This window comes from Haemorhous mexicanus, chromosome 4, assembly GCF_027477595.1.
Source record: "Haemorhous mexicanus isolate bHaeMex1 chromosome 4, bHaeMex1.pri, whole genome shotgun sequence".
In the NCBI taxonomy this organism is placed as follows: Eukaryota; Metazoa; Chordata; class Aves; order Passeriformes; family Fringillidae; genus Haemorhous; species Haemorhous mexicanus.
In genome coordinates this window covers 1,516,850-1,541,157 of record NC_082344.1, presented here as the reverse complement: position 1 = coordinate 1,541,157, position 24,308 = coordinate 1,516,850, and the positions used below count along the sequence as shown (strand labels likewise).

The 24,308-nt window shown below is 51.1% G+C and overlaps 1 protein-coding gene across 5 annotated transcripts in view; it reads left to right on the top strand.

Annotated features, from left to right (window-relative positions):
• The window catches only part of SEPTIN11 (septin 11), a 48,637-nt gene that overhangs the window by 17,944 nt on the left and 6,385 nt on the right, over nucleotides 1-24,308 (top strand). The window contains exons 2-11 of one of the 5 annotated variants that reach the window (XM_059843532.1): nucleotides 4,319-4,433; nucleotides 6,468-6,663; nucleotides 7,639-7,825; nucleotides 9,522-9,683; nucleotides 11,262-11,358; nucleotides 12,287-12,455; nucleotides 15,566-15,698; nucleotides 16,085-16,272; nucleotides 17,905-17,965; nucleotides 19,381-22,610. In XM_059843532.1, coding sequence (XP_059699515.1) covers nucleotides 4,319-4,433; nucleotides 6,468-6,663; nucleotides 7,639-7,825; nucleotides 9,522-9,683; nucleotides 11,262-11,358; nucleotides 12,287-12,455; nucleotides 15,566-15,698; nucleotides 16,085-16,272; nucleotides 17,905-17,938 — 1,281 coding nt within the window. In that variant the 3' untranslated portion in view covers nucleotides 17,939-17,965; nucleotides 19,381-22,610. Of the gene's footprint in view, nucleotides 1-4,318; nucleotides 4,434-6,467; nucleotides 6,664-7,638; nucleotides 7,826-9,521; nucleotides 9,684-11,261; nucleotides 11,359-12,286; nucleotides 12,456-15,565; nucleotides 15,699-16,084; nucleotides 16,273-17,904; nucleotides 17,966-19,380; nucleotides 22,611-23,071; nucleotides 24,036-24,308 lie in introns of those variants that run through there. The other 4 variants (XR_009486100.1, XM_059843534.1, XM_059843533.1 and 1 more) reach the window with 4 other exon arrangements.

Genomic DNA, 24,308 nt, shown 5'->3' with positions numbered 1-24,308 from the left:
AGAGCTTCACTGATTCCTGTCCAGCCAAACCCACTGCTTGCCACAGAGCATCCATTGCAGCATCGCTTGTCCTGTGAAACCATTGCCACCAGGAGCTATGTGTGAAGAAAAAGAGATCTCAAAGAGCCTTGACAGGGTTCTGAGACTGCAAACCCGTTCTTGTCTTTTGCAAGGCTTCTTTACCCTCTCAAAATGAAGAGCAGTGGGATGTGAGTGCCTGACAATCAATCTCTTTAGATAAAGTGAAGGTTGGTAGTATTTGCTGTGCCTCTGGGGGCCTGTTTCTGCTTAACTTAGCCCTTCCCTTCCCCTGCTGCAGTTAAAACCAGCAGCTGTGATAACAGCAGCTCCAGGATCGTTGTTGATCCAAGAAATATCCACTGTGGGATGCCTTGTAGGGCTCTCTCCAAAGAGAAGTCAAGTGATCAGCATCTTTCCCAAGAAACAAGCATTTATTTGTTCATGTCACTCCTTAGTTTTTGTAGGGGTTAGCACATAGCTCTGGCTGTTCAGAACCCCTTCCTGCTCAGGGATGGTATGGGAAGAGGGAGGGAAACCATGCCCTGTAATGCAGGGTTCAGTACAGGAGACGTGACTGCCTTGAGGAAGAGTTTAAAAATACAGACTGCTTTTGGGATGTCTGAAGCTCTCCGACGTGTGAGAACATCCAGACACCCAAGTCTAGCAGCACATCTGGTGCAAACTGGCTGGTCTCTGCAGGAGTCTGTGGAGCTGCATTTTACCATGCTGGTCTTGTCCGTGGATCCTGAAGCTGGGAGCAAGGAGAGGTGCTTGCCAAGCAGTTACTCCTTCAGTGTGCTGGTAGGAGGTCAGTACTTGAGGCACTGCTCCTTGCCTGTGGTTACCAAGGCCTCTCCCAGGACTGTGTGTCTGTGAGTGACTCCTGAGGAGTTGTTTGAGTCCTGCAGGATGCTGAGGTGCTGTGCTGGGCCAAGGGAGGAGTTCTGCTGTGCTCCCCTCGTCTGAGGGCAAATGAGGGAGGCGCTTGGGAAGAAGGCAGCGAGGCAGGGTGACAAAATGCCTTTGCACTTGGGCTGAAGCACCTGAGCAGCACTGCTGGCTTCCTCTGGAAGAGGAGCCATGTGGCAGGAGGAATAAAGCGTGCCTGTAGCGTTCCTGTGGCAGGTTGGTGCACACAGGGGCTCTGGGCTGGAGCAGGAGCCATGTCAGCCTTTGACTGCTCTGCAGCCCGAGGTGCCCAGTTCCAGTGGGGTGACTCAGCTGGGCTCAAACCCAGCCCCCTGCCTGTGCTCAGGAGCTTGTCGTGGCAGTTCACAGCTGGAGAGGCAGCGCCATCTGACTGAGCATCCCCTTGTTGTTCCAGCCTTGCTGCTCTGCCAGACCGAAGGCGTGAATCACTTGCCTGCTCTGCTGCAGATCCCCTGAGCACTCAGGCTTGTTGCTCTCCAGCAGAGGCTTCCTTTCCTTGTGGATGAAGCCATCCTGTTGAAGGGGTGAAAGAAAGAGCAGAGGCCTGGCTGCAGTGGGAAGTGGTTGTGTGATGTGTGCACCTCTTTGCTCTGGGCAGAAGCAGCCTGCAGCTCCCCCAGAAATGTGTCAGCTTTCCAAGGGCATCTGCATGCTGCAGAGCTGGCTTTGTTTGTATGTGGAGGAGATATCTAGAAATGGAGTTCCTTTGGCTTTCCTGCCTCCTCCAGAAGGTCTATCTGTGGGCCTTGTGCAGAGCTGCAGCTATTTTCTGTGTCTGCTCTGCTCAGGGAGATGCATCCTGGGAACACTGAGGGAGGTGGATGCTGGGGTTTGTGTTTCATCTCTGCCTGTGCCTCAGGCCTCAGATCTTTTCACCAGTGTTTTGATGTTTTGAGCAGATATCAGGCTGCTCTTGTCTCCTGTTGTGCAGCGAGGCCTGTGAAAAATACTTGGCATTGCAAAGTGCAGAGATAGTTTTTGTTTATTCCATTGTTGATGTTTGCCACTTGCAGAGAAAAACAAAAGCAAGGGGAGGGGAATAAACCAGAGAAAGTCTGCAGCAAAAATAACTGACACAGATGCAGGAGATGAGTCTAACTCCTGTTCATGCTGAGCAACTGATGATGAGGCAGTACTTGCTTTCCCAAAATATACCAGGGAAAGAGATACTGGTGCTGAGCAGAGGGGTGTTCAACTCCCACCAGTTTGTGTGAAGCCTGTGAGTCATGGGCACTCTGCCTTCTGGGATCTGCTCCGAGCTCCCTTCACTTGATCATAAACCCGAGCCCACCAGGTTTTTTTCTAGAAATACTAACGTTACTAATATTTAATTTAACCCATTCATCAATCCCAAGACCTTTTTCAGGGCAATCCCTCTTGGGGGTGAATGAGGTGATGGTTTTATGGGTTGTTTTTCTTTAGGCAGTCCGAGTGAAGGAGGTAGCATCTCTTAATCACCTTATAAGCTTCAGTGGTGTGGTGCTGGTGAGTAGCTCCCAGCACACAGAGGGATGGAGGTGGGCACGATGGTAAATTGGCATTTAGCTATGGACAAGCCTGGTTTAGATGCTGAGACAAGGCTCAGGTGTCTAGCACAGGTGCCAGGCTCTGTGTGTCAGCATGGCAGAAAGGAGCCCTTTGGCCCAGACTCCTGGCACACACTGAGGCATTTCCACGTGGAGATGTTGCTTTTCTCAGGGAGTTTGTGTGTTTCTTTTGGTCTGAGAGTATTTTCATCAACACTCAAGCCAAATGTAACTCATTTCTCCCTGTAATTGGTAGCTGGTCCATTGTGTTCTGAGGAGGGAAGTGGAGCTGCTCAGCAGTTGTGCAGAGAGTGGGAAGTCCTCCTCTGCTTTGGATTCCTAACAACCAAAGAGTTGTCTATATCTGGTCCAAAACCCACTTCTTTGTGGAAAGAAGCTGGCACTTGCCAGCATCTTTAAACCAGGCTGAGGCTGCCCACGACTGGAACTTATTGTGGCTTTGGGGGAGTGACTCCATTGGAAGGCTTTGGAGAAAGGTTCCAAAATAAGGACAACAAACTTCAGGAGAAAATGTTGTGAAATAACAGCAGAGCTGTTCCAGGTCTACCAAATTTGTGGGTTTTTTTTTTGTTTGCTTGTTTTGTTTGGGACCTTGGCATAACTGTGACTTGCCAGGGAAGGAGCTAACTGGGCCGGCTTGCTTTTCCAAGCCTCTCTGTGGATTGCCATACAGCTGCTGTGGGAAGGAAACACTGACTGGGGGTTGTGTCAAACCTCCCTTCTGCAAGGTCTGTGCTGCTCCCTTGCCCTCCACAGAACAGCTTTGGGGTGTTGGATGTTGTCAGCTCAAGTCCCCGAGCAGCCCAAGAGGAGAGCAGTCACGAGAGGGGACTGGCACCTCTGGGCTGCCTGGCTTGGCTTCTTTTCCTGCTGAGGACATGCACAGGCAGCACCAGGGGCTCTGTAGGTCACTCAGGAAACGCTGGGAACGGTGCCCTGCTTCCTCACCTCGTGTCAGAGCAGGTTATTTGTAAACCAAGGTGTGGCAGAGCAGCATGCTCATTTTATTCCCCTGCTCTCAAAGCCTGGGAAGAGCTAGAGCTGGCTCCAGTGGCACAGTTGCTATCTGAGCTGTGTCCTGCTGTGGCCATGCTGAAGGGTTGCAGGAAAAGGGCAGGAATGTTGGCATTTCCCTTGTAGTCCTGGGAGGACAGAGCAAGTCTGAGAGCTGCTCCCTCCCTTTGGCACCCTGAGCCAAGGAAAGCACCACCTTGGCTCTCTGCTTGCCTATACAGGTGTCTGTCAGCTTTTGGAGCTGCAAGCAGGGCTAGATCACAGCCTGTGTCACTCCTCTGTGTGCTTCTTGAGAGAGCCAGCCTCACTGGGAAGTTTGGGGAATTTCCCATGCTGCTGGGGAAGTTCTGAAGTGGAAGGCTGGCTGGTTTCTGCTGTGTAGCTGTGCAGTGGACACCAAGGAGGCAGCCTTAGCTGCTTCACCAACTAAACAGGAACTGGTCAGCTCACAGCTCTGACTGTGTTGCACTCTCTTTTTCAGGTGTCTGCCAAAATAATCTTAGGGTAACTCTAGGGATGTGGGATGCTGGGGTCTCAGGAGCAGCTTTGGGGTGTTGCAGGTTGGTCAAGAATCGTGGTTTATTGGTGACAGGCACGAAGAGCCAGTGTGGTGGTGTTTGGGTTGGGGATGTTTGACCTCCTGAGCCCCACAGCAGAGATGGATAGAAGGCGAAGGAGAGCGCGTCTGGGAGGGACACCCAAGATACAGATCCTGTGTCCCAAAAGCCTCTGTGTCCTCTGACAGGACCTCTTCCCTGCCAGGGGTGTTGCAACTCTGCTGAATGCTTTTCTCCTGGCTCTTACAGAACGATGACCTCAGGAACCTGTCCCTGTCCGGCCACGTGGGCTTCGACAGCCTCCCGGACCAGCTGGTCAACAAGTCAACGTCACAGGGCTTCTGCTTCAACATCCTGTGTGTGGGTAGGTCACCTGTGGGGCCCTCAGGGGGCACAGCCCCACACTCACACCTTCTCCCCCTGCCCAGGGTGGGGCTGAGCCCCTGCAGGCCATGCTTGTCTTCCCAGAGCTGCTCCACGGTGAAATGCAGTGTTCCTCTTTCCCCCTTCTCTGCCCTGTCCCCTGAGTCAGAGCATGGCAAGTGCTAGCTGTTAAAATATATCCCTTTGATCATCCAGCAGTTCTGTTTTCCCCAAAGGCTGCTGAGTGAACTTAGGCACTAAATGTATTTTTAAAAGGATACTAACTTAAATCTGCTTTTCTCTGGATTGGGTGTGGAGGCTGTTTCTCACCAAATTGCATTCCTTCCCTTCTACAGTTTGCCTGTCTCCTTACATTCTTAGTTTCTCCACTTGGAGACGATGCCATTTTTAGTCTCCAAATGATGTACTGGAGAACAAAGCCTGTCACCTGTCCTCTGCTCTATTTAATCTGGAAGTTGGTTTAATAGCCTAAGTAACTTTTCCCAAATTGTTCAGAGGGTGAAACACAAGGAGGCAACATCTTCCCTTGGCTGTGGGGAGGTAGCTGCTGTCCTGGTACTCTGTGGCCACTCCGCAGTTGGAAATCCATTGCTCAGCCCCAGGGAGCTGTGAGCCAAGCCAGCTTTGGCTTGTCAGTGAACCCAGAATCTGGTTCTGTCAAGGGACAAAACTGCTGGGTTTTTCTCTTAGCTTGGCACTGCAGGCTACAAACATCATCTTTGCACTCATTGTTCATTTAAGCCTCCAAGAGGGGAGTATTGTCCCTTCTAATTAGTTACATTAATTAGCTGGGAAAACCCCACAACCCTCTGACTGTGATTTTTCTACAGCAAATTGAGGATGTCTGTGAGCTGCCTGAAAAGAAATCGAGCAAACTCGACTCCTCTCTGTAGCTTTGTGTGTGAAAGGAGGAGATAAGAGAGCAGTTGCACTTCTGCACACTCGAGCTCCCAGCCCTCACGTGACTCTCACAGCAGCATGAAACCATTGCAATCCAGCAGGGAACAGCCCGATTAGCAGGCAGCTCTTTGATCAAAATGGCATAAATTAATTGCCTTTCTCTCTTGAAGTAAATATGCCTTTCTTAGCGTGACTTAATATGTTTCCATTAGCAATTTGATCCACCTCTTTTTTCCTTGTGCAATGTGCCCATCCACCGATTTTTTCACCCCATATTAACGTTTCACACAAACTGCTGCAGTTGGCCAAGGAACAGAAATCTCAGCCTTGAAAAAAACTACTTTAAAATTGTGATTTGAGAGAGGACACAATTAAATTCAGTGTTGTAATGTGAGACTTCTGATTGGGATGTGAAATGTTGCGGAGCCTATCTGGCATAGAACAGAGCAGTTCCCATCAGGAGCTCCCTAAAATTCACAGCTTTGGCTATGGGCAGTCTGTGCCATCAGTTTAGCTGTGAGTTGCCTCAGCCCACCCCTGCTCACAGCATGGGTAGCAGTAGCTGCTTGAGAGTGTAATGGCTAAACAAACAGTTCTGACTGAAAAATGGGATTTAGGCTAATGCTTTCATCCATGTTGATAATTGCACTGGGGATTAGTGAAACTGTAATAGTTTACAAAGTTGGTGTTTAAGCAGCGTGCCTTTTTCTTTTTAAGAGCTCTGGATGTTTCTGTCTCAGATTTTTCTTGTCCAAAGTTGCACTCTGGGGATACTGTAAGAAGCGATGGGTTTCGGATTATCTTCTTGAGACAACAAAACTGCCTTAAAAAGGCTGAAACAAAATGAGGGAATCAGGTGTGGAGTTGAGAGAATTTACAGCTTGCTACCATTAAGAAAGTTCCTTAGGGTCAGTCCTGAGGCCGTGGTAAAGGTGGGGACTGTCTCTGAAGACATCAGTTCCCGCAGGGATTATCTTGCTTAGCGATGTGCATCTAGCCTGATTCCACTGCTACCCACGGGGAGCAGCTCCTTAACCCGAGGAACATGCTGGAAAAAGAGGCAAAGGGAGAGCAGCGGCCCCGTCCTGACACGTGTGTCATTTCTGCTGCTCAGGTGAGACGGGCATCGGCAAGTCGACGCTGATGGACACGCTGTTCAACACCAAGTTCGAGAGCGAGCCCGCCACGCACAACGAGCCCGGCGTGCGGTTGAAAGCGCGCAGCTACGAGCTCCAGGAGAGCAACGTGCGCCTCAAGCTGACCATCGTGGACACGGTGGGCTTCGGCGATCAGATCAACAAGGATGACAGGTAATCCGGGCTCTGCCGGGACAGAATTCCTGCTGCTGGTGCCCTCTGAGGTCTCCTTGTGTGGGCAGCAGGTTCATCTGCAGTCCCAGGTGCTGCTCCTGCTGAACCCTCTGGAGAGAAGGGCAGGCCGAGGGCAGCACGGCTTAGGGAGAGCTTTCCTTCTGCAGTGTCCTGGCACATATGGCTGTGGTGGGTGCGATTCACTCTCTCCTCCAGTTTCAGGCTTCCCAATCCTCCTTTGCTCTGCTTTTTTTACAGGGCTTTCTCTAATATTTCTCCCAATGTGAGGCCTTATGCCTTCCTTCATGTGTCTCATGGTCAGAGACAGAATTTCCCTAAGCCGAGAAACCAAAGCAGCAGTCATTTTACAAACCACCTAGTGATGTCTGTGAAGCTGCCCTTGGTGGAGGGGGAACACATGGAACAGTTTTCTTTCCAGAAGCACGAACAGTTAATTTGAATAAAAACGTGTTACACTGCATGAGCTGCCTTTTTTCCAACAAAATGGTCCCACCCAAGTCCATCAATGGTGCAGTTGTCTTCTGAGCTTTACTCACAGGCTTCAGTTCCTGAAAAGTCCTTCTTATCTTGTGACTCTCCTTTCCCTCTTTTAAGATTATGAGGTTTTGGACAAGCTAGGGGGTAGGTCACGATTTCATGTTCAACATTTGTATGTTAGATGATTTTCAGTGAGATTGGCAGAGCAGCAGCTCAGACTTGATTGGGGAGACTGCCAAAGGCATTGTTCTTCAGGGTGGCAGTCTCGTGTGCTTTCCATGCACCTGAAACCGAGGGCTGTCATGTCTGCTGTGCTTTGCCTGTGCACCAAGTGCAAGCACACCCTTGTGAAGGAGGGTGGGGAGGGTCCTAAAGCGGTGCTTGTCCCGTGCCACAGAGAGCTCCTGAGTGCCCATCAGCGGCCCGTGTGGTCCCAGCAGCCAATTCCCTGCTTTCCTCTGTGCCTTCTCTCCCCAGCTACAAGCCCATAGTGGAATACATCGACGCACAGTTCGAAGCCTACCTGCAGGAAGAGCTGAAGATCAAGCGGTCCCTGTTCAACTACCACGACACGCGGATCCACGCCTGCCTCTACTTCATCGCTCCCACCGGACACTCCCTCAAATCCCTGGACTTGGTCACCATGAAGAAGCTTGACAGTAAGGTACTTGCTGCCTGGGTCACCACGGCCCTGTAGTGCTTTCTTTATCTTGCCATCTGCTCAGGAAAATCCTGTCTGGGTTTAGTAGCGGAGAGCTGCTGACAAAAAGCGTGAGAAGGGTACCTGGGGCAAGCTGCTGCAATGGGTCATTATTCTGCCTCACGTGCTGCAGAGATTTATTCAGAGTTTGGACTCCTGCTCTTTTCCAGCTCTGCCTCGGGTGGGGATCTTGGCCTTGTGCTCTCCAGCTAATCTTTAAAGTCAATAAAGACATTGGAGGTTGTCTTTCTAATCAGTGAGAAACAAATGGAGGTGCTGTGTCTGCTTGCTCTGACTGCATCCAGCTTAGACAAAAACAGGGATTTGATCTGCTATGGCAAAGGTAGTGCTGTTTTAGCTGTAATGTCATAAACAAGAATCTGAATAGATAAGTTACTTGGCATCTGCTTTTCCTGGTACCCTGGTGGGCTTGGTTTAAACCATGGTTCAAAGGAGATTGCCCCTCTTCTAGGAAAAATAACTGAGGTACAAATGTAGAGCCTGAGTAGCTAAACTGAGCCTTTTCTATGCTCCTTTCCATCATGATTAAGCAATTTAAATCAGTCCACTGTGCACCTTTGGCTCATTGGCCCCTGGTTCTGCAGGACATCAATGATGACAGTGGCTCTTTGTTTCCTAGAGAGGCCAATCAATTGGGTTTTAGGTGGTGATGGAGAAAGTTCCTTGCCTTCTTCCCCTGAAAACAAGGTTATGGAGATTTATCCCAAGTGAGCTAATTGACATTCCTGTTCTATCTTTTGGCCAAGGGGGATTTAATAGTTCCAACAGAATTAAGTGATGTAATAGAAGAGGATTTTCAAGTACTGTAGTTAAAATCCCTCCATATAGGTCGATATTACTGTTATCCTCAGTACAGTTTCTGTCTGCTGTTGCAGGGAAAAGCAAACCTGCCAGATCAAAAGCAGAAACTGTCCCTCTGAAGGGAGGAGGCAGGGAAAGAAGGCAGGATCTTGATCCTTGCCAACAGCCTGTCTAGGGAAGAGTCAGTAACTCATCTTTCATCTCAGAGCTGTGCAGGGAGGAGTGAGCCCTGGCCCTGCAGTGCAGCAGTGTCCAGGGGCACATGAGGGCACACAGGTGGGGGAAGTGTGCCTGTGTTATGGCCAGCCCCTGTCCTGTGTGTCCCAGGGCTGGATAGGCACCATCTGCTTCCACCTCCTCTGGGGTGACAGCAGCTCTGCTGCCCCTCCGGTGTCCCTGGTGACACTCCCCAAGCCAGGGTCTGTGACAGGCTGTTGTCTGAGCATGGCTCCTGCAGAAATCCAGCCAGCTGCAGTACCAGGAGATGCACAGAGATGGTCATTTCCTTTCTTTCTTTCTTTTTTTTTTTTTTTTTGAGCAGCTCATAATAATCCATGACAACATTTCCTGTGCAGCCAATTCGGATGAGGAGGGGAGTATGACAGGACAGGAAATAGCATTTTGCCAAATGGCATTTGACTTCATTCTAAGGCCATTTCTGCTGCCTGGAAATCCTGCCTGAGGTGGTGTTGCTGGCAGCAGCAGCCCCAGGGGAGTTCATCTGCTGAGGGTGCTGGCTGGTGGCACTTGAGAGCTGTCACTGCATGTCCTGCTCTGTCCTCTGCCAGAGACACAAGGTGGGCAGTCCTGTATGCAGAGGTGCTGTCCTGTCTTGCAGGTGAACATCATCCCCATCATTGCCAAGGCTGACACCATCGCAAAGAACGAGTTGCACAAGTTCAAGAGCAAAATCATGAGCGAGCTGGTCAGCAACGGCGTGCAGATCTACCAGTTCCCGACCGATGAGGAGACGGTGGCCGAGATCAATGCCACCATGAGTGTACGTTATCTGGGGGGGTGCCTGCCCTAGCCCTGCCTGGGCCTGTCCCTGATGGCCGTGCTGTGTCTGGCTTGGCTTTAGAGCTGCAGTTTAAGGACATCAGCCTGGCCAGAGGGCTTTCGGGGGCTGGCCATACCTGGTCCGATACGTTTCCCTGTTCTCGCTTCCTTCCCCCGTTGCAGTATTCCCATCTCAGGAAAGGAAGAGGATGGGAGGCAGGGCCTCAGTGTGGTCAGGGCAGAGAGCTGAGGTTTGGCTTTCCTGTCCCAAACGACCACTGGCTGTTTAGTGGGGGTGATTCATTCGCCGCCGCCGCCTTTGTTTCGGTTTCCGCCGGGAGCGGGACACCGGCACTGATGTTCCAGCACTCCACAGCCCATCAGCAGCTGTGGCTTTCACCTCTTCCCCTGCCTCTAGACACGGGCTGGGAGATGAGGGCACTCAGGGCCAGACTGCACCTAATGTTTTAGTGGGGGTTACCAAGGGAAGCAGCTCTGTGCCACGGGCCTGACGGGAAGAATCTGAGCTCAGGGTTGCTGGCAGTGAGGTGTTGATTGGCCCCAAGAGGATGTGCCAGTCCTAAAGCAAGTGCACTCAGATGAAGCTATGCCTTTGCTCCTTGAAGGCTGCTGTGAGTTTTGCTACTCAAGGGCTTGTAGATAGGCAATCATCTCATCCAGCTGAATGTTAGACCCTCTCCAATGCTCCCTACGGCCTCTCTTGCTGTTTTGAGCAGGGAGAAGCTGGCACAGAGAAGGCATGTGGCTCTTACCAGGGTGCATTTGTGTGCAGTGCTCTGCCTTCCTCAGGTGCAGCCTGGCTGCGGGTATGCTGGGAAACCCCTTTGCCTGATAATCCCATGTCCTCTGCCCTGACATCTTCCCCTCCCACCCAGGTGGCAACCACAGCTTGGCTGACACAGCTCCCGCTCCCAGAGCTTGCACCCAGCCCCTTTGGATGCTGTTAAGGCAGGGAGAGTTGGGCTGGGCTGGGCTGGCAGCTGAGGCAGCTCCCTCCTGGCAGCAGCCACACTTCTGGGAGTAGATCCCAGATTGTCACCACCACACCCACAGAGAGACCTGGACGGAGCAGAGCTCCATGACTCAGACGTGTCAGCCCAGGGCTGGGTCAGCTCCGCTCTTCCCCTTGCTCACAGCTTTGCCCTCTGTAAGAGGAAGCATTAGCAGTTCTTTGCAAAATCCCCCTGAATTTTGCCTTCCTTGACAGGATGTAGTGTATTTTCTTTTTTATTGTTTCATGGTTCTTTTTTCTCTGTGCTCAAATTCAGTTCCAGTTTGTAAGACTTGTTCTGTGCTTAAGACAGTAGTGCTTTGTAATTAAATGGAAAATATGTACATATCTTGTATTTTTAGGACTTCAGAATTTTGGGCTTTAAGTCTGATCAGGTTTCTCATCCAGATTGTCCTGTTGTTCTTCCTGAAACACCCGATGAATTGCAAAGGCGTTTAAACAACTTAAATTTAGCAGAGCTGCCCCAGTAAACAGCTTTCTTGAGAAACAATCTCTGGCAAGGCAGCAAAGGAAGTCCCCGGCCTCATTGTCCCTTTCCTTTTGTAGGTCCACCTTCCTTTTGCCGTGGTTGGCAGCACTGAGGAAGTGAAGATTGGCAACAAGATGGCCAAAGCCAGGCAGTACCCCTGGGGTGTCGTGCAGGGTAGGTTACCGAGGGCACAAGCCAGGCCTTCTCACCCTGTGCCCTTCTGATCCAAGAATAACCAGTTCTGTTACTTCCATCTCTGGATCTCTACTTACCAAAATCTGGCTTGGGAAAACTCAGCTTAGCTCTGAGCATGGGCATCTGGACGTGCAGCCAAAAGCTCCGTCCTGCAGGAGGGCAGAGTTTGGCCAGGACAGTGTTTGCAGCCCAGGCTTTACTGAAGCTGCCAGAAATCCAGAGCTGATCCTTTGTTTGGAAGGGATTGAGATGGTGATGGTCTCCTTGTGGCTTCAGTTGTGTATCCCATTGGATAATGGCCCAGGAAGCTGCAGGGGAGCATTCACAGTGCAGTTCTGCACAACTCTGGTTTCTCAGTAACACCAGCTGCCCCTGAGGCAGCTTCAGAGACTTCAGCTGTGTTCACCAGAGGATGGTACTGGGAAAAACAGTTAGGAAGGAAGTTGATGTGTTTGGGAGGTCTTGGGCTCGACCTGTATCCTTCTGGGTTCTTGCTGTTCCCAGAAACCCAGGACCAGATAGTTGGAGATTGAGTTTAGGCTTTGCCTGTGCGAGCCCCTGTGGGTGCCAGGTTTTGAGTGGGTTTGGGTGGGAAGTGAAATCCTGTGAGCAAAACGGATTGTCACCTTGCTGGTGCCAAAAAGGATGGGGAGGTGGGAGCCCCGTGACAGATGGGCAATGCACAGATCTTGCAAATCCAGTGTGGGCCTTGAACTCAGGCTGTGCTGGTGTGGGATGGCTTCAGCCCCCGTTCAGCCAAGGGGTTTTGGTGCGGGCTGACTCGGAGTCGTGCTCGTGTGCCTGAAGAGCCCTGAGGTTTGCTACACTGGGGCCCAGATGCAGGGAAGGGGCGAGCCCAGCTCCCAGGTTTCATGTTCTCCCTGTGGATATTGTGTCGTTTTGGCAGTTGAAAATGAAAACCATTGTGACTTTGTGAAGCTGCGGGAGATGCTGATCCGAGTGAACATGGAGGACTTGCGGGAGCAGACGCACACCCGGCACTACGAGCTGTACCGGCGCTGCAAGCTGGAAGAGATGGGCTTCAAGGACACAGATCCTGACAGCAAACCTTTCAGGTAGGGATGTGCAGCCCAGGCACTGCTGTGCTCTGCAGCCTGCATGCTCTGCTGCTGCTCAGGGCTGCCTGAAATTGTGGGTGGGAGCAGTGCAGCCATGTCTGGGTGACAGGAAGGTGGCCCATAGTTTGGGGACATCCTGGGGTAAATGATCTTTTGACCCTCCTGGAGCTCCTCACAGCTGGCCCAAGGTGAGCTGTGAAGAGGGTGCCACGGTCTCATGCCTGAGGTTTGGCTGATTACTGAGCACATAGTTCATTCTGTCAGACAGCTTTATTGGTCTGCAGCCCGAGCCGTTAGCCAGGGACAGCAGCTGTGTGGGAATTTGGGAGGGAGTGTTTGTTTTCTCCCTTCATTTCCTGTTTCCCATTCCTCCCCAGCTTCTCCCCGGTAATTGCACCCCCTGACTCACAGTGTCCCACGTTCCTCCCTGCCTGCTGGGGAAGGCAGTCAGAATTGCAGTGCACTGCTGGGGGTTTGCCCCTGTAACACATGTGTGTCAGGGGCTGGCACTGGCTTGGGGTTTTGTTTCTGCCTTGCTGAGTGAATTCAGCTGCTCTTCTTCTACAGCAGAAACTCGGCTGGAATCAGTCAAGCCCAGTTCTGTTACTAAGCCCAAGTGTGAAGCTTTATTGGATTTCCTTTCTGGAGAGCAATGGCTTAAGATGGGCTCAGCCCTTCCTTTGGAGGAATCTGAGGAATTTCCATTGCTTCCTGTACACGAGGCCTCTTTTGACCAAGCTATAAGTAGAAAGGAAATGAAAACGTACAGAATTTCTCCATGTGGTACGTGCTAGTTCAGAGCAGTTCACTCTGGGTGCCTTTTCCCTCCAATAAACAAACAAAACCTATGATCCCAAGCTGTTTGGCCGAGGCTGATGTATATCTGAAACCAGGGAGACATTCTCTCTGAGCTCAGGGATCAAAAGGATGCTTTTCCCTGCATCTTGGCCCCGGGAGCCACAGGAACTGCTGCCCTTCAGCCAGCTTGCATCAGCCAGGAGCAGCAGGGAGCCTTTGGCAAATCTCAGGGAGAGCAGGGCAGGAGGTCCCAGCAAACCATTGGTGCCGTGTAGGAGCTTCTGTGAGGTGTGGGAAAGGGGCACTGGTGATGTCTGAGACCCCCACAATGCTTGGCCAGGCTGCAAGAGGTCAGGAGGGAGCACCAGGATCCCAACAGGCATCAGCTCCATGAAATGGGGTCTCTCTGCACAGAGACCCTTCTGCTGTGGGCTGGGTTCTTTGCTACTCTGCTTGAGCTTTTCAAAATACTCCTTTTTTCAAATAATATTATTTGCCAGGGCATCCTTCAGTGTGTGGGGGCGTGCTGGGAAATGAAGTTACTCTGGTAGTTTAGGTTCATATGTTTGTGTACTTAAAAGCCAATTCCCTTGTTCTCTTTGCCTGTGAGAAGCTGCAGGGATCCCAGTTGGTTTGGACTGTTATTCCTTAGGGCTGTAATTGTTTTTTTCACATGCAGCCTGGGAGTTGCCAGGCCAGTTTGTCTGAGAACTTGGCTCCTCTGGATGACAGAGGCACTGCAGCAGGGAATGAAGCTTTGAACCTGGGACAATTTGACAGGAAGCCCCTGCTCCCCTCTCTCCTGCCAGGCTTTTCCTGCTTGCCCATCACCTGGGTGGTGTTTTTGGGAGTGAGCTTGGGAAGAAGTGCCTTGCAGTCCAGGATCCGATGAGCTGCGTGCAGAGCTTTCCCTTTGGCTCCGTGGGGCTCTGCTGCTCCCTAGGACAGCCTGGCACTCATTGCAGATTGAGTTTGTGCTCTCTGAGCAGCCAAGGCTCACCTGCCCTCGGGCTTTGTCACATCCTTCACAAGGCCTTGGGAATTCAAGTTTCAGCCTCCACAGTCAGAGCATGAAATCCAGCACTGAATTTTAGGGAGCTTTTGTTTTGTGTCTCCTGAAGCCTGTATGCTGTGAGAGGCCTGGTTTTGCATGTAGCTAGAAATCCAAAGACAGCTCTTGCCCTGCTCTCCCACAAAAGGGTTCTTGTCGTTTTTAGACTCAGTCTTTTTTGCTTCCATGTGTAGGAGGCTGGTGTGGTCATGTGGAATGGTGTGATTTCTCTGGGGCGGCCAGTGCTGTGCCAGAACAGCTCTGGGCATCCTGTCTGGAGGGTATTTTAGGAAGTAACTGAAGTGCCTATTAATTAGCAGAGTTAAATACAAGGCTTGAGATGATCTCACAAGTTGTGTTCCCCAGTTCCATATTGCATCCCTAAAAAAAACCCCAACCAATAAAAAGGCATCAAAGCCCCCAGTACTGCCAGGAAAACTAAAAGCTTAACTTTGTTGGAATTAGGATGTTCCAATGGCCCAACAGTTAATGTGTCTGTGTGATTTCAGTGAAGTTTTCATTTAAAAAATGCTTTTTCAGACAAGCCTCTTGGGGGAAATAGTTATCATTCCCACACTATCATTATGGCTGGGCTATCCAAATCCATTTAAGGAATAAAACAAAAGAGGCATTTGGCATCCAGAGTTCCTAAGAGGCTTTAGAAATCTCAGAGGTACATGGACAGCTTATTTTATGTCCCAAATCTTCACTGCCTATCTCAGTGCTGGGGAAATGAAGGAATGCCAAGGAGAAGAGGGGGAATGAAGCAAGCCAGTCATGTGGTTATTTGGGGTAGGAAGGCTGCTGATGGTTTGCACAGGCCGAAGGAGAATGGCTCTACCTAAATCAAGCCCCTGATGTGGCTCCATTAGCAGTGAGTAGGCAGATCTCACCCGGGTCTGCTGCACAGACAGAGGGAGAAGGGGGGCGGTGTGGCTCCGAGGGATCACGGCCCCGTGGGCATCGGGCATTGCTGCAGGCGTTTGTGTAGAGGCTGCTTCTCCTCCAGGACAGCCTCCCTGCCTGCTGGGTGATGCACGGGACGCTGAGCAGGGAGCTCTGCTCTTCCTTTCCCTTGGCCTCCCGCTGCTGCCACCTAGCAAGCTGGGATGGCTTTCACCCAGGGGATGCTGCCTCTGCTGGGGCCTCTGAGCGTGGTTTGTGACAAGACAGCCCAAGTGCTGAGGTCTCCGAAGGCTGGAAGCTCCTGGCTGTGCTTGAAACGCTGCCCTGACTGGGTTTTGTGTGCTCTTAACAGTCTGCAAGAGACTTATGAAGCCAAGAGGAATGAATTCCTGGGCGAACTCCAGAAGAAGGAGGATGAAATGAGGCAGATGTTTGTCATGCGAGTGAAGGAGAAGGAAGCAGAGTTGAAGGAAGCAGAGAAGGATGTGAGTATCCTTTAACTGTGAGGGCTTGGGGCAGGAAGCTGCTCCTCAGGCCTCGTGCTGCTGCAGGGGTGCAGACAAGAGGACAGCCCTCAGTGCCCGCCTTCCCTTGCTCTGCACGAACCTGGTGGAGTCCCCTCGGTGCCAAGCACTGAGGGATGGAATATGGGGGTGTGGAGGTGTCCAGAGGCCTGCTGGCTTCCTCCAGCTATGGGAATTCCTGCTCTGTGTGTGCCAGTGGGTGTTCCCTGCAGGGCTTTTCTCACAAGTCAGGCAGGCTGATGGCGTGCAGGCAGTGCAGGAACACCTGGGGCATCACTGCCAGGAAATCAGGGTGGAACATTCCTTCCTCTCTTCCCAGCCAATTCTCACTGTCTCTCTCCTGGCAGCTGCACGAAAAGTTTGACCATCTAAAGAGGACTCACCAAGAAGAGAAGAAAAAGGTGGAAGACAAAAAGAAGGAACTTGAGGAAGAGCTGAACAACTTTCAAAAGAAGAAGGCAGCAGCTCAGCTATTACAGTCACAGGCTCAGCAGGCAGGTTCTCAACAAACCAAGAAAGACAAGGACAAGAAAAAGTAAGCGGTTGTCACCCACACCCTTTGTAGGGTTTGTTACAAGTTTTGGGAGGTTGTTTTTTTTCTTTCTTGCTGCATGTCTGTATTTGCTTTTCCCCATGACCAGACTGGAAACAGGCTTTTTCTCAGCCTGATCAAATAAAATATTTTTTTTTTCTAAAGGGTGGGCCAGGGACATGATCTTAATTTTTCTCTAGAAGAGTACCTTCAAATTTTATCTTCAAGTCGGACTGGTGTGGGAGAGCAATTGGATGGTGGAGTTTTGATTTGTGATCTGTTCAGCAGCATCTGGAACTATGGGATGTTCTGGACTCAGATTTATCTGCCTGAGCCAGAATTATTAAGGGAGCTGCTACCTGTCCTTTCTTTCACCGGTAGTCTCCAGTTCCCATTCCTTAAGGTTGTAGTTGTAAGCAGAAGTCAATTAGAAACCAAAACCACCATGTTATTTTTACATGGGGAATGCTAGTGCCAAAAGTGATGACCTGGGAGCTTGCTTTAAAGACAAAAAGCTTTGGTTTTGTATTTTTTTTAGAAAAAAACTACTACGGTACCGTAATTGCATTAAATGGCGTTTGTGGCTGTATCAAGTTGACATGATAAGCTAAGAAACCCTTACCTTTTAGTCAAGATCATGGCACTGTTTTTTACTATTTTATATTAGTGTCCTGGGAGTGTCATGCTTTGCCCTCCCCTGGCTTTTTCCATTCCTAGTGAGTCACCTGTGCCAAGGGTGCTTAGTTGGTACCTGCTGTGGGGAAGGCTGGGGATGCAGCAGATCTCACTGGAAAACCCTTGGTTAACCCACACACAAAAATGACAGTTCCACGCTGCTTTCCCTGCCCGGGAGAGAAGAGGGCCTTCCTTAGAGTGACACGGCTGGTGTCCCCCTGGCAGAGCCAAGTGCCAGCAGGGCTGTGCCTCAGACACTCGCGTGTCCCGTGCCAGCCCGGGAGCTGCAGCCTGGCCTGAGCTGTGTGGCAGCAGTTGTGCAGCAGATGCCCTGGGGTTTTCCAGCTTTCCCCCTGGCTGCATGGCCCATCTCTGCCCTGGTTCCGTGCCTGGCGTGGCTCGCTGCTGCCCGGGGCAGGCGGGCAGGGCCCGGGGCTGGCTCCTCAGCTGCTGTAAATTGATGTAGCTCCTATGGAGCCGTGCTGCTCAGTGCTGGCTGAGGACGTGGCCCTGGGCCCTGCCAGGATCCGTGGAGCACTGCATGCACAAGCTCTGCTTGGGGACAAATCCTTACAGAGCAGACCCAGGGGCGTTGGGCTGAGCGCTGGAACCAGCCAGTGTTGGCAGCTAGGGCCCAGGCATGCTGAAACCCCCTGCTGCAGATAGCTGGGACACTCATCTTCTCTCACCTGAGATCTCAGGCATGGTGGTGCATTCCATGAAGAGGATAGGAAGTTTTGAAGACCCTTTTCCTTATCTCTCAGAGTTAGCCTAGTATTTTTAAGAACTGTGCAGTCAGATGTTTTTGTCTCTTAGCTGCAGGACCAGTGCAGTACACAATGGTCTGGGGAGTTCTGTCCCTCTGGGTGGTCAGTGTTTGGTTCCAGCCTCGTGGGTGAGACAGGGCTGTTCCCAGGGACCGTGACAAATGCAGGTTCTGCTTTGCTGCTGCATTCACAGAAATCCAGCCTCGAGGAACATGCCCGTGTTTTAGTGTGTCCTTTGTGTCGCTCCACGCCAGGTGCTGTACCTGCTGCAGGGGTTCTCTAGGCTCAGGGTTACTAACAGAGGCTTTAAAGGGAAATGCTGATGCTCCTGCCTTGTAACTCACCTTGGTTTTCTAAAGGCTTTCAGTTTCTCCTTGCACTCTAATGTGGAGCTGCAGTTTGTGTAGTTAAGGCTTCCAACCTCCCTCGCTGCTGCCATGGCCTGTGGTGCTTCTTGTTCAGTTGCCAGAGGAAAGCCTTGCCATGCCTGACCCTTACAGCCTCCCCACAAAGTAATTAATGGGAATGCTTCATTTTCTCAAGATGGGATTGGATTTCTCTGATTTGGCCAAGAGGGACTTTCCTCTGTGCTGTGCTTGCTGGAGGGAAGGCTCAGGGTGACATCTGCTGCTGGCCTGACTCCATGAGGGAGAGCTCAGCCTTCTTGAGTTCCAGACTGCTCCTCCAAAAATTCTCTAGCTTGTACTCTTTTGAAGTAGGAAGTCTGGGGCTCTGGCCTGACAGCAGCAGTGTGTGGGGACAGCACACCTGTGTCCCTCAGGCACTGAAGGGCTGGCTGCAGAGCAGACTCTGGCACTTGGCTGGACGTGGGGCTGAGCCCCTGCTGTAGGGGACTGTGCTTCCAACCTGACCAGTTTGGAGAGAGCTCCTGGCAGCAGAGCCAGTGGGAGAGGCAAGCAGCCTTCTGGTGCTTGCCTGCTGCTGGCTCGATGGCCACATGCCTCAACATGTGCTGTTGTTGCTGCTCATCCGCAGCCCCCCAGGAGCCAGGACCATCTGCTTGGCTTCTGTCTCCGTTTATTAAAAGCTGCTTCTGAAAGCCAAGTGTAAAACCCTTTTTTTTCCCAGTTTCCTTTCCACCTAAGTTTCCAGTCCAGTGTGCCTGGTCTGGCTCTCAGGGGCCCTGCCAGTCCCAAAGCAGTCCCTGAGCTGCAGCACCCATGTCAAGGCCTGGCCCAGCCCCCTGTAAAAAGAGGGGTTTGGTGCTGCCTGAAGGATCTGAGCTGGCTGTGCAAGCCCAAGTGCTTGGAGACATCCAGGTGTGAGACAGCTGAGCTGCCTCCTGCAAGGATGCCCATGGGAAGTACCCCAAGCTGGCCAGCTGCCCCCATGTCCCAGCTGGGAACAAATGAGCCCCAAAGCCACCGAGCTCTGTGGTGACAGGCTGTCACCTGGACCAGCTGACAGCGTTGGCTGCTCAGCACTTCTGTCCCCACAGTTTTTCTTTTGACTTCTGGTTGCCGTAGGCCAGAGTAGAGCCCAGCCTTGAGGTTGAATTTCTTTGTGATTCCATAATCCATCTGCATGCCCACCCACCTCAGCGGGTTGCTGGTGTCGGCTCTCCTGGCTTTCTTTATTTTTTTTTTTGCATTTTGAGTTCAATTAGTGCTAACTTTTTTGTTTTTTGTTCTGTTTTTTTAACTTGCAGTGCAAGCTTCACATAAAGCCTGTCGAGCCAAGGATGTTCCTGCATTCACCTGCTTTTGCAGTAATGTGTCTCTGCCATCTGTTTTCTTTTTATATTTTTTTTTCCATTTTTTAACATGAATAACTATTAACTCATAACATAGTGGGAACAAGAAGGAAGAGGGATTGGGTGCAGGACTGTGTGCCAGTGGAAGTTCAGGGGTGGGTGGAGGGACGAGGTTATCACGATGACACCATCATGCATTTTTCTCACCAAAACCATCAGCAGTGAATTCTTTTTGGCCCCCAGTCCGAGTGGGCTGTCAGCAGCTCAGGTGTTGGCTGGCTCAGGTGCCCTGGGATCCCCAGGGAATGTGTTGCAGCCATGTCCCAGCCAGCCCAGGCCACGGCTGGAGTTCAGCCTGACTCCCAATTCCTTGAGGAGCTGGTGTGCTCAGCAGCCCCAGTCCCTGCCGGGGAGAGGGAGGGGGGTGTGTGTAGATAACCAAGTGTAACTGACCTTGCATGCCGTGACATTTGCATGATCATCTGTGTTAGTTCCTGTTCCGTGCTGTCTGCCCTGGCCTGGTTTTCCAGCCTCCCTTCCAGGGAAGGACCATTCCCAGCACTGCTCTCCCTGCACTATTGCCTCAAACCTTTGGAGCCTCCCTTCAAGTCCTGCCTGGTTTTTGAGGGGCAGGATCTTAACGAGCCTTAGCAGCCCTCATGGAATCAAATGCCCGGGCAGGGGGAGGATAGAGCCTTCAGCATCCTCTTGGAGCTTCCAGGAGCATGTGGGATCCAGAATTCCAGGTGCCTGGACACACAGTCTCTGCGCTGCCCCCAAGCCCTCCTGCAGCAGGAATCATGTCCCCTTCAGGTGTCCCTAGGACATGCCAAGGAGGTGTAGGATAAGCCAGGCCCTGCTCTCTGACCAGCTCACGGTGGAAGTGGGGCTGTTTCTAGTGTTTTTTCCGTGCCACTGCTTTCAGACAGTCTTTGCCTTCCTTCCCAAGGAGGGGCGAGCCGTGCTTACCCTGTGACTCCTGGGTTTCTTCCTCTGCCAGTGCACAGCCAGCCCTTCCTAGCTAGGCAGTCTCTTTAAAGCCTTCTTACACAAAACTCATCCCACCTGAGTCTCCCACTGCAGCTGTTTGCCTGCTTCTGGGTGCAGTTTCTCTGGGGGGGAAGAAAAGGCACACTTCTCACTTCTTTTAATCCCTTTTTCCTCAGGTCTTGGATTGGGAAGTGCTTGGAGGTTAGCTTATGGGTTGCCTTGCTTTTTAACCCTCACTGCTTAAACATGGCTTTAGGAAGAGGATATCTATGTACCATGTCTTGGTGGATAGCAAAAATGGATAAACAGGCTGGAAATAAAGCAGTTAACCTTTTTATCCTTTTTCAAAATGTTTTAAATTTTTTTTTTTTTTAGATTTTTCGAGTAGTTTTTAAAATTATTATTTTGTTGTTGTTTGGGTTTGGTTTTTTCCCCCTCCTGGAGTTGCCAACGATGCACTTTTCATCAGGTTAAATAGGTTTGCTGCAGGGTTCAGTGGAAAAATGAAATTCTGGTTCTTGTGGCTTCTGGCAAACCCAGCTTTAAAATCTTGAGTTATGAAGGAAGAAGTTTGAGCTGTTTGCATGAGTTTTTTACAGTCACATCTCATGCCCATCACTGAGTGCTCGTGGCAATATGCTTTGCGTCAGCTGCCTCTGTGCGTGTCATCTTCTTAATTACCAGTGTTTTGTGCCAAGTAGAAAACTTCATTTTAACATTTATTTCTCCTGCTTCGTTTAACCAGCCCTTCAAGGGATGTTCAGCAGGGGAAATCAGCTGAGCTGAGCTTTTCCTTTTTGACAGAAAGCTGTGGCCAAGTGCATTAGTGTCTTTTTGGTGGAGTTTTTCTCCAGCAGAAAACCAGCTGTGTTGGAGAAATTGGGAATAAACCACAAACTTGAAGATGTCCAAGGTACTGTTTTGTTTTTTTGCCAAAGGAGCTGGAAATGACTTTTTTCCCCATCTTGAACCCCTGGGCCATGTTTAGCTCGTTCCTGCTGCTCTTGTTGCTTTTCCTTTCCCCGTGCCTTTTTTCCCAGTAGCCCCTGATGTGCATGGAGTGAATGATGCACTCAGGTCTGGCTGGATGTGCTTTCACCTCTGCATGTGAGTACAGCAGGAAGAGACTGACCCTTCCTCGCTCCTGACAGGAGACCAGCTGTGCTTTTCTGGGAGATTCTCCAAGTCCACTCACTTGCAAGTGGGGTGGTTAACACTCCTCTAAAACTGCATGTTCCTCACAAGGTGGATTTCGGTCCTTAGGCTAATGAAGAGGAGCAGGAAAGCACGCTGAAACGTGCTTTTTCTGGGATGGTGATGTTCCCAGGGCACAAAGCAAACCCCCAGCATGGAAAAGCAAAGACAGTCCAGGTCTCTGTGCGGGGCTGTGGCTGCTCTGTAGAGAGGGGGCACACATGAGTCTGGCAGGCAGTGGGGAAGGAGGAGGTGGGTTAAGGTTTGCTCCCCCAGAACCTTGCAGGGATCACACAGTTCCTTCCAAGGGAGGGCAGTGAGTAGGAAGGTGCCCTTGGAGCTCGTGGTTGTGAAGTGCATCATCTTGAGCTGCATCTCCTGTGATGCCACAGGAGAAAGCAGGCGCTGGCACCCACCCCGGGCTCCTCTCCAGCTGGAGAGCTGCCACTGCTGTCACCCCCTCCGTGTGCTTCTGACAGCCTGAAATCCCAGCAGGGAGCTGCCTGTCTCCCTGGAAGGACATCCACGTTAAACAGGCCTGATGGTTCTGCAGGCAGCTCTCCTCTGCTTCTCCCAAGCCGTCCCAGTGCAGGTGGAAATGTCTTTTTGTGTGTGACCGCCTCAGCTGTGTCCCTGTGACTCCAGTGCCCTTCCGTGTCCCTTCTCCCGGGCTGTGTGCAGGCTGCCATAGCTGCGGTGCTCTCGCCAGCGGGTGCCAGCACGGAGCTCTACAAACATGAAGGGTTTTTTAATTCTTGGGAAACAAAGCTGTGAACAGCGGTAGAGATCTTGTATTTTTAATATCCTGATTGCCTTAAACCATAGATGTAGGACTTTATTACCTTGCTATTGGAAAATAACCCACGTTTGTAACTAAACAATTGTGTAACCTACATACAGTGTTAATGCCAATGATATGTATGCATCTGTTAGATATTGTCACTTTATTTGATGTTAAAATATTTCAGTTTTTGAATTACAGATGGAATAATAACCTTCTAGCATAAGCTGAGTTATTTCTTGTATATGCTTCAGGCTGCAGATCCATCTAGTGCCAACACTTGAAGCGGGGAGAGGAAATATATTTTTACCCAAAGCTTTGGTCTTTGCGTGGCCTCTGTGATGTTTGCTGTTGCTGTTCTGTGGCGAGGCCACAGGAGGGTCACCTGTCAGCCTCTGCCTCCCCAGCAGGTTGTTCTGTGCCTCTGAGGTGCCTCTGTAGGTTCGTGCTGCTGTTTGTCAGTCGCTTCTTGTGGTGGTCATGAGCCTGTTCCCCGCCCTAGCCCGTGTCCCGGGGAGCTCGGGCCAGACTTGATGTGTGTGACACCTGCCCGGTACCTTCCCTCCCCCGTGGCTGGTATTAAAGTGTTGTTCCTCCTTTGTTCCCCCCCCCACGCTCACTTTTTCATTTCAATTCTGAACCTCTGTTTCTTTTCTCTTCTGTTTTTCTCTTTTTCTGTAGCTTCTTCTTTATGTAACCGTCACCTTGCCAAAGCCCCCACACCCTCTCTCCCAGTGGACCGCAGGGCACTGGAAGAGCTGCGGATCCGGGCCCCCCTGCCAGGAGAAGATTCCATCTCATTCCTCCATCACGTCTGCCCTCCTCTCCTTCCCCCTTTGTTCCCACCCGTGCGTCTGAGGGTGTGCTGTGCTGTGTGTCTGTGCGGGATCTGCCCGCTCCGACAGCGTCCAGGCTTCCAGCACTGCCAGAGGGAACGGCCGCCGGAGGGAGCTCGGCCGCACTGTGACTCCTTGCTCTGGGTTAGTTGGAATTTTTTGCCTCCCTCCCCGCTTTCTTTGGCCATAACGCTGCTGGTGACACACAGAATGACAGACCGGGGGTGAGTGTGCATAGCTGGAGGATTTAATTTCTGCCTCGAGCCTGGCTGCTTTGGACACCTCAGCTTCATCTCGAGGGCGTCCTGTGCTCCTCTGGCATGGCTGGAAATCTCTCTACAGACCTTTGATGTTCTCAGTGTGTCACTGTGTGACGGTGGAGGTCCCATCCTGTGGCACTGATGGAGCCTGTCCTGGACAGTCAAGGCCTTATCTTCCGGCTGTGCCTCGCTATGGGCAGAGCAGGATTCTGGTTTTGTACAGCTGAGCTGCACTGGCTCACACTTAGATCCAGGGCTTCATTTTGTTTTCATGAAGCCTAATTAGTGATTATTTTTTTAACAGTCCTGAATGTGGGCAAGTTGTTAAAATTTCTACCTTGTTTACTTTGGAAGTGAACTCAATCGAAAAGTTTGACAAGTGCCAAAGGATTGCTTGAAGGCAAAAAGAAAACCTGTAAATGTGTGTAGTGACCTCCAGCTGGTTTGGGATGGAGGGAAGGAGGCAGCCTGAGCCTCTTGGGATGTGGGTTTGTGTAGAGTGATGCACTTTGATTTTCAACCGAATACTAGTGATTTATTCTTTGCATCTGTGAACCTTAATCAAGGACTTCCCTTCCTTTAGCCTGCCAAGGTAAAGATACCCTGAGCTGGTCTTGGTTTGGCCTCTGGCACTTGGTGTGTGACATGCCAGCTGCTGAGCGGCTCTGCTGAAATCTGCTGGGGTTTTTTTCACAAGCACAGTATTTTAGAGCACTCTTCAGTAACAAGGGTCAGCTCCTTGCAGCCAGGTGCAAGAAAAACTGCTTGTCCTGGAAAGCTTTGCAACCAAAGAAGTGACTTTACAGGTACACTCAAAGGTTA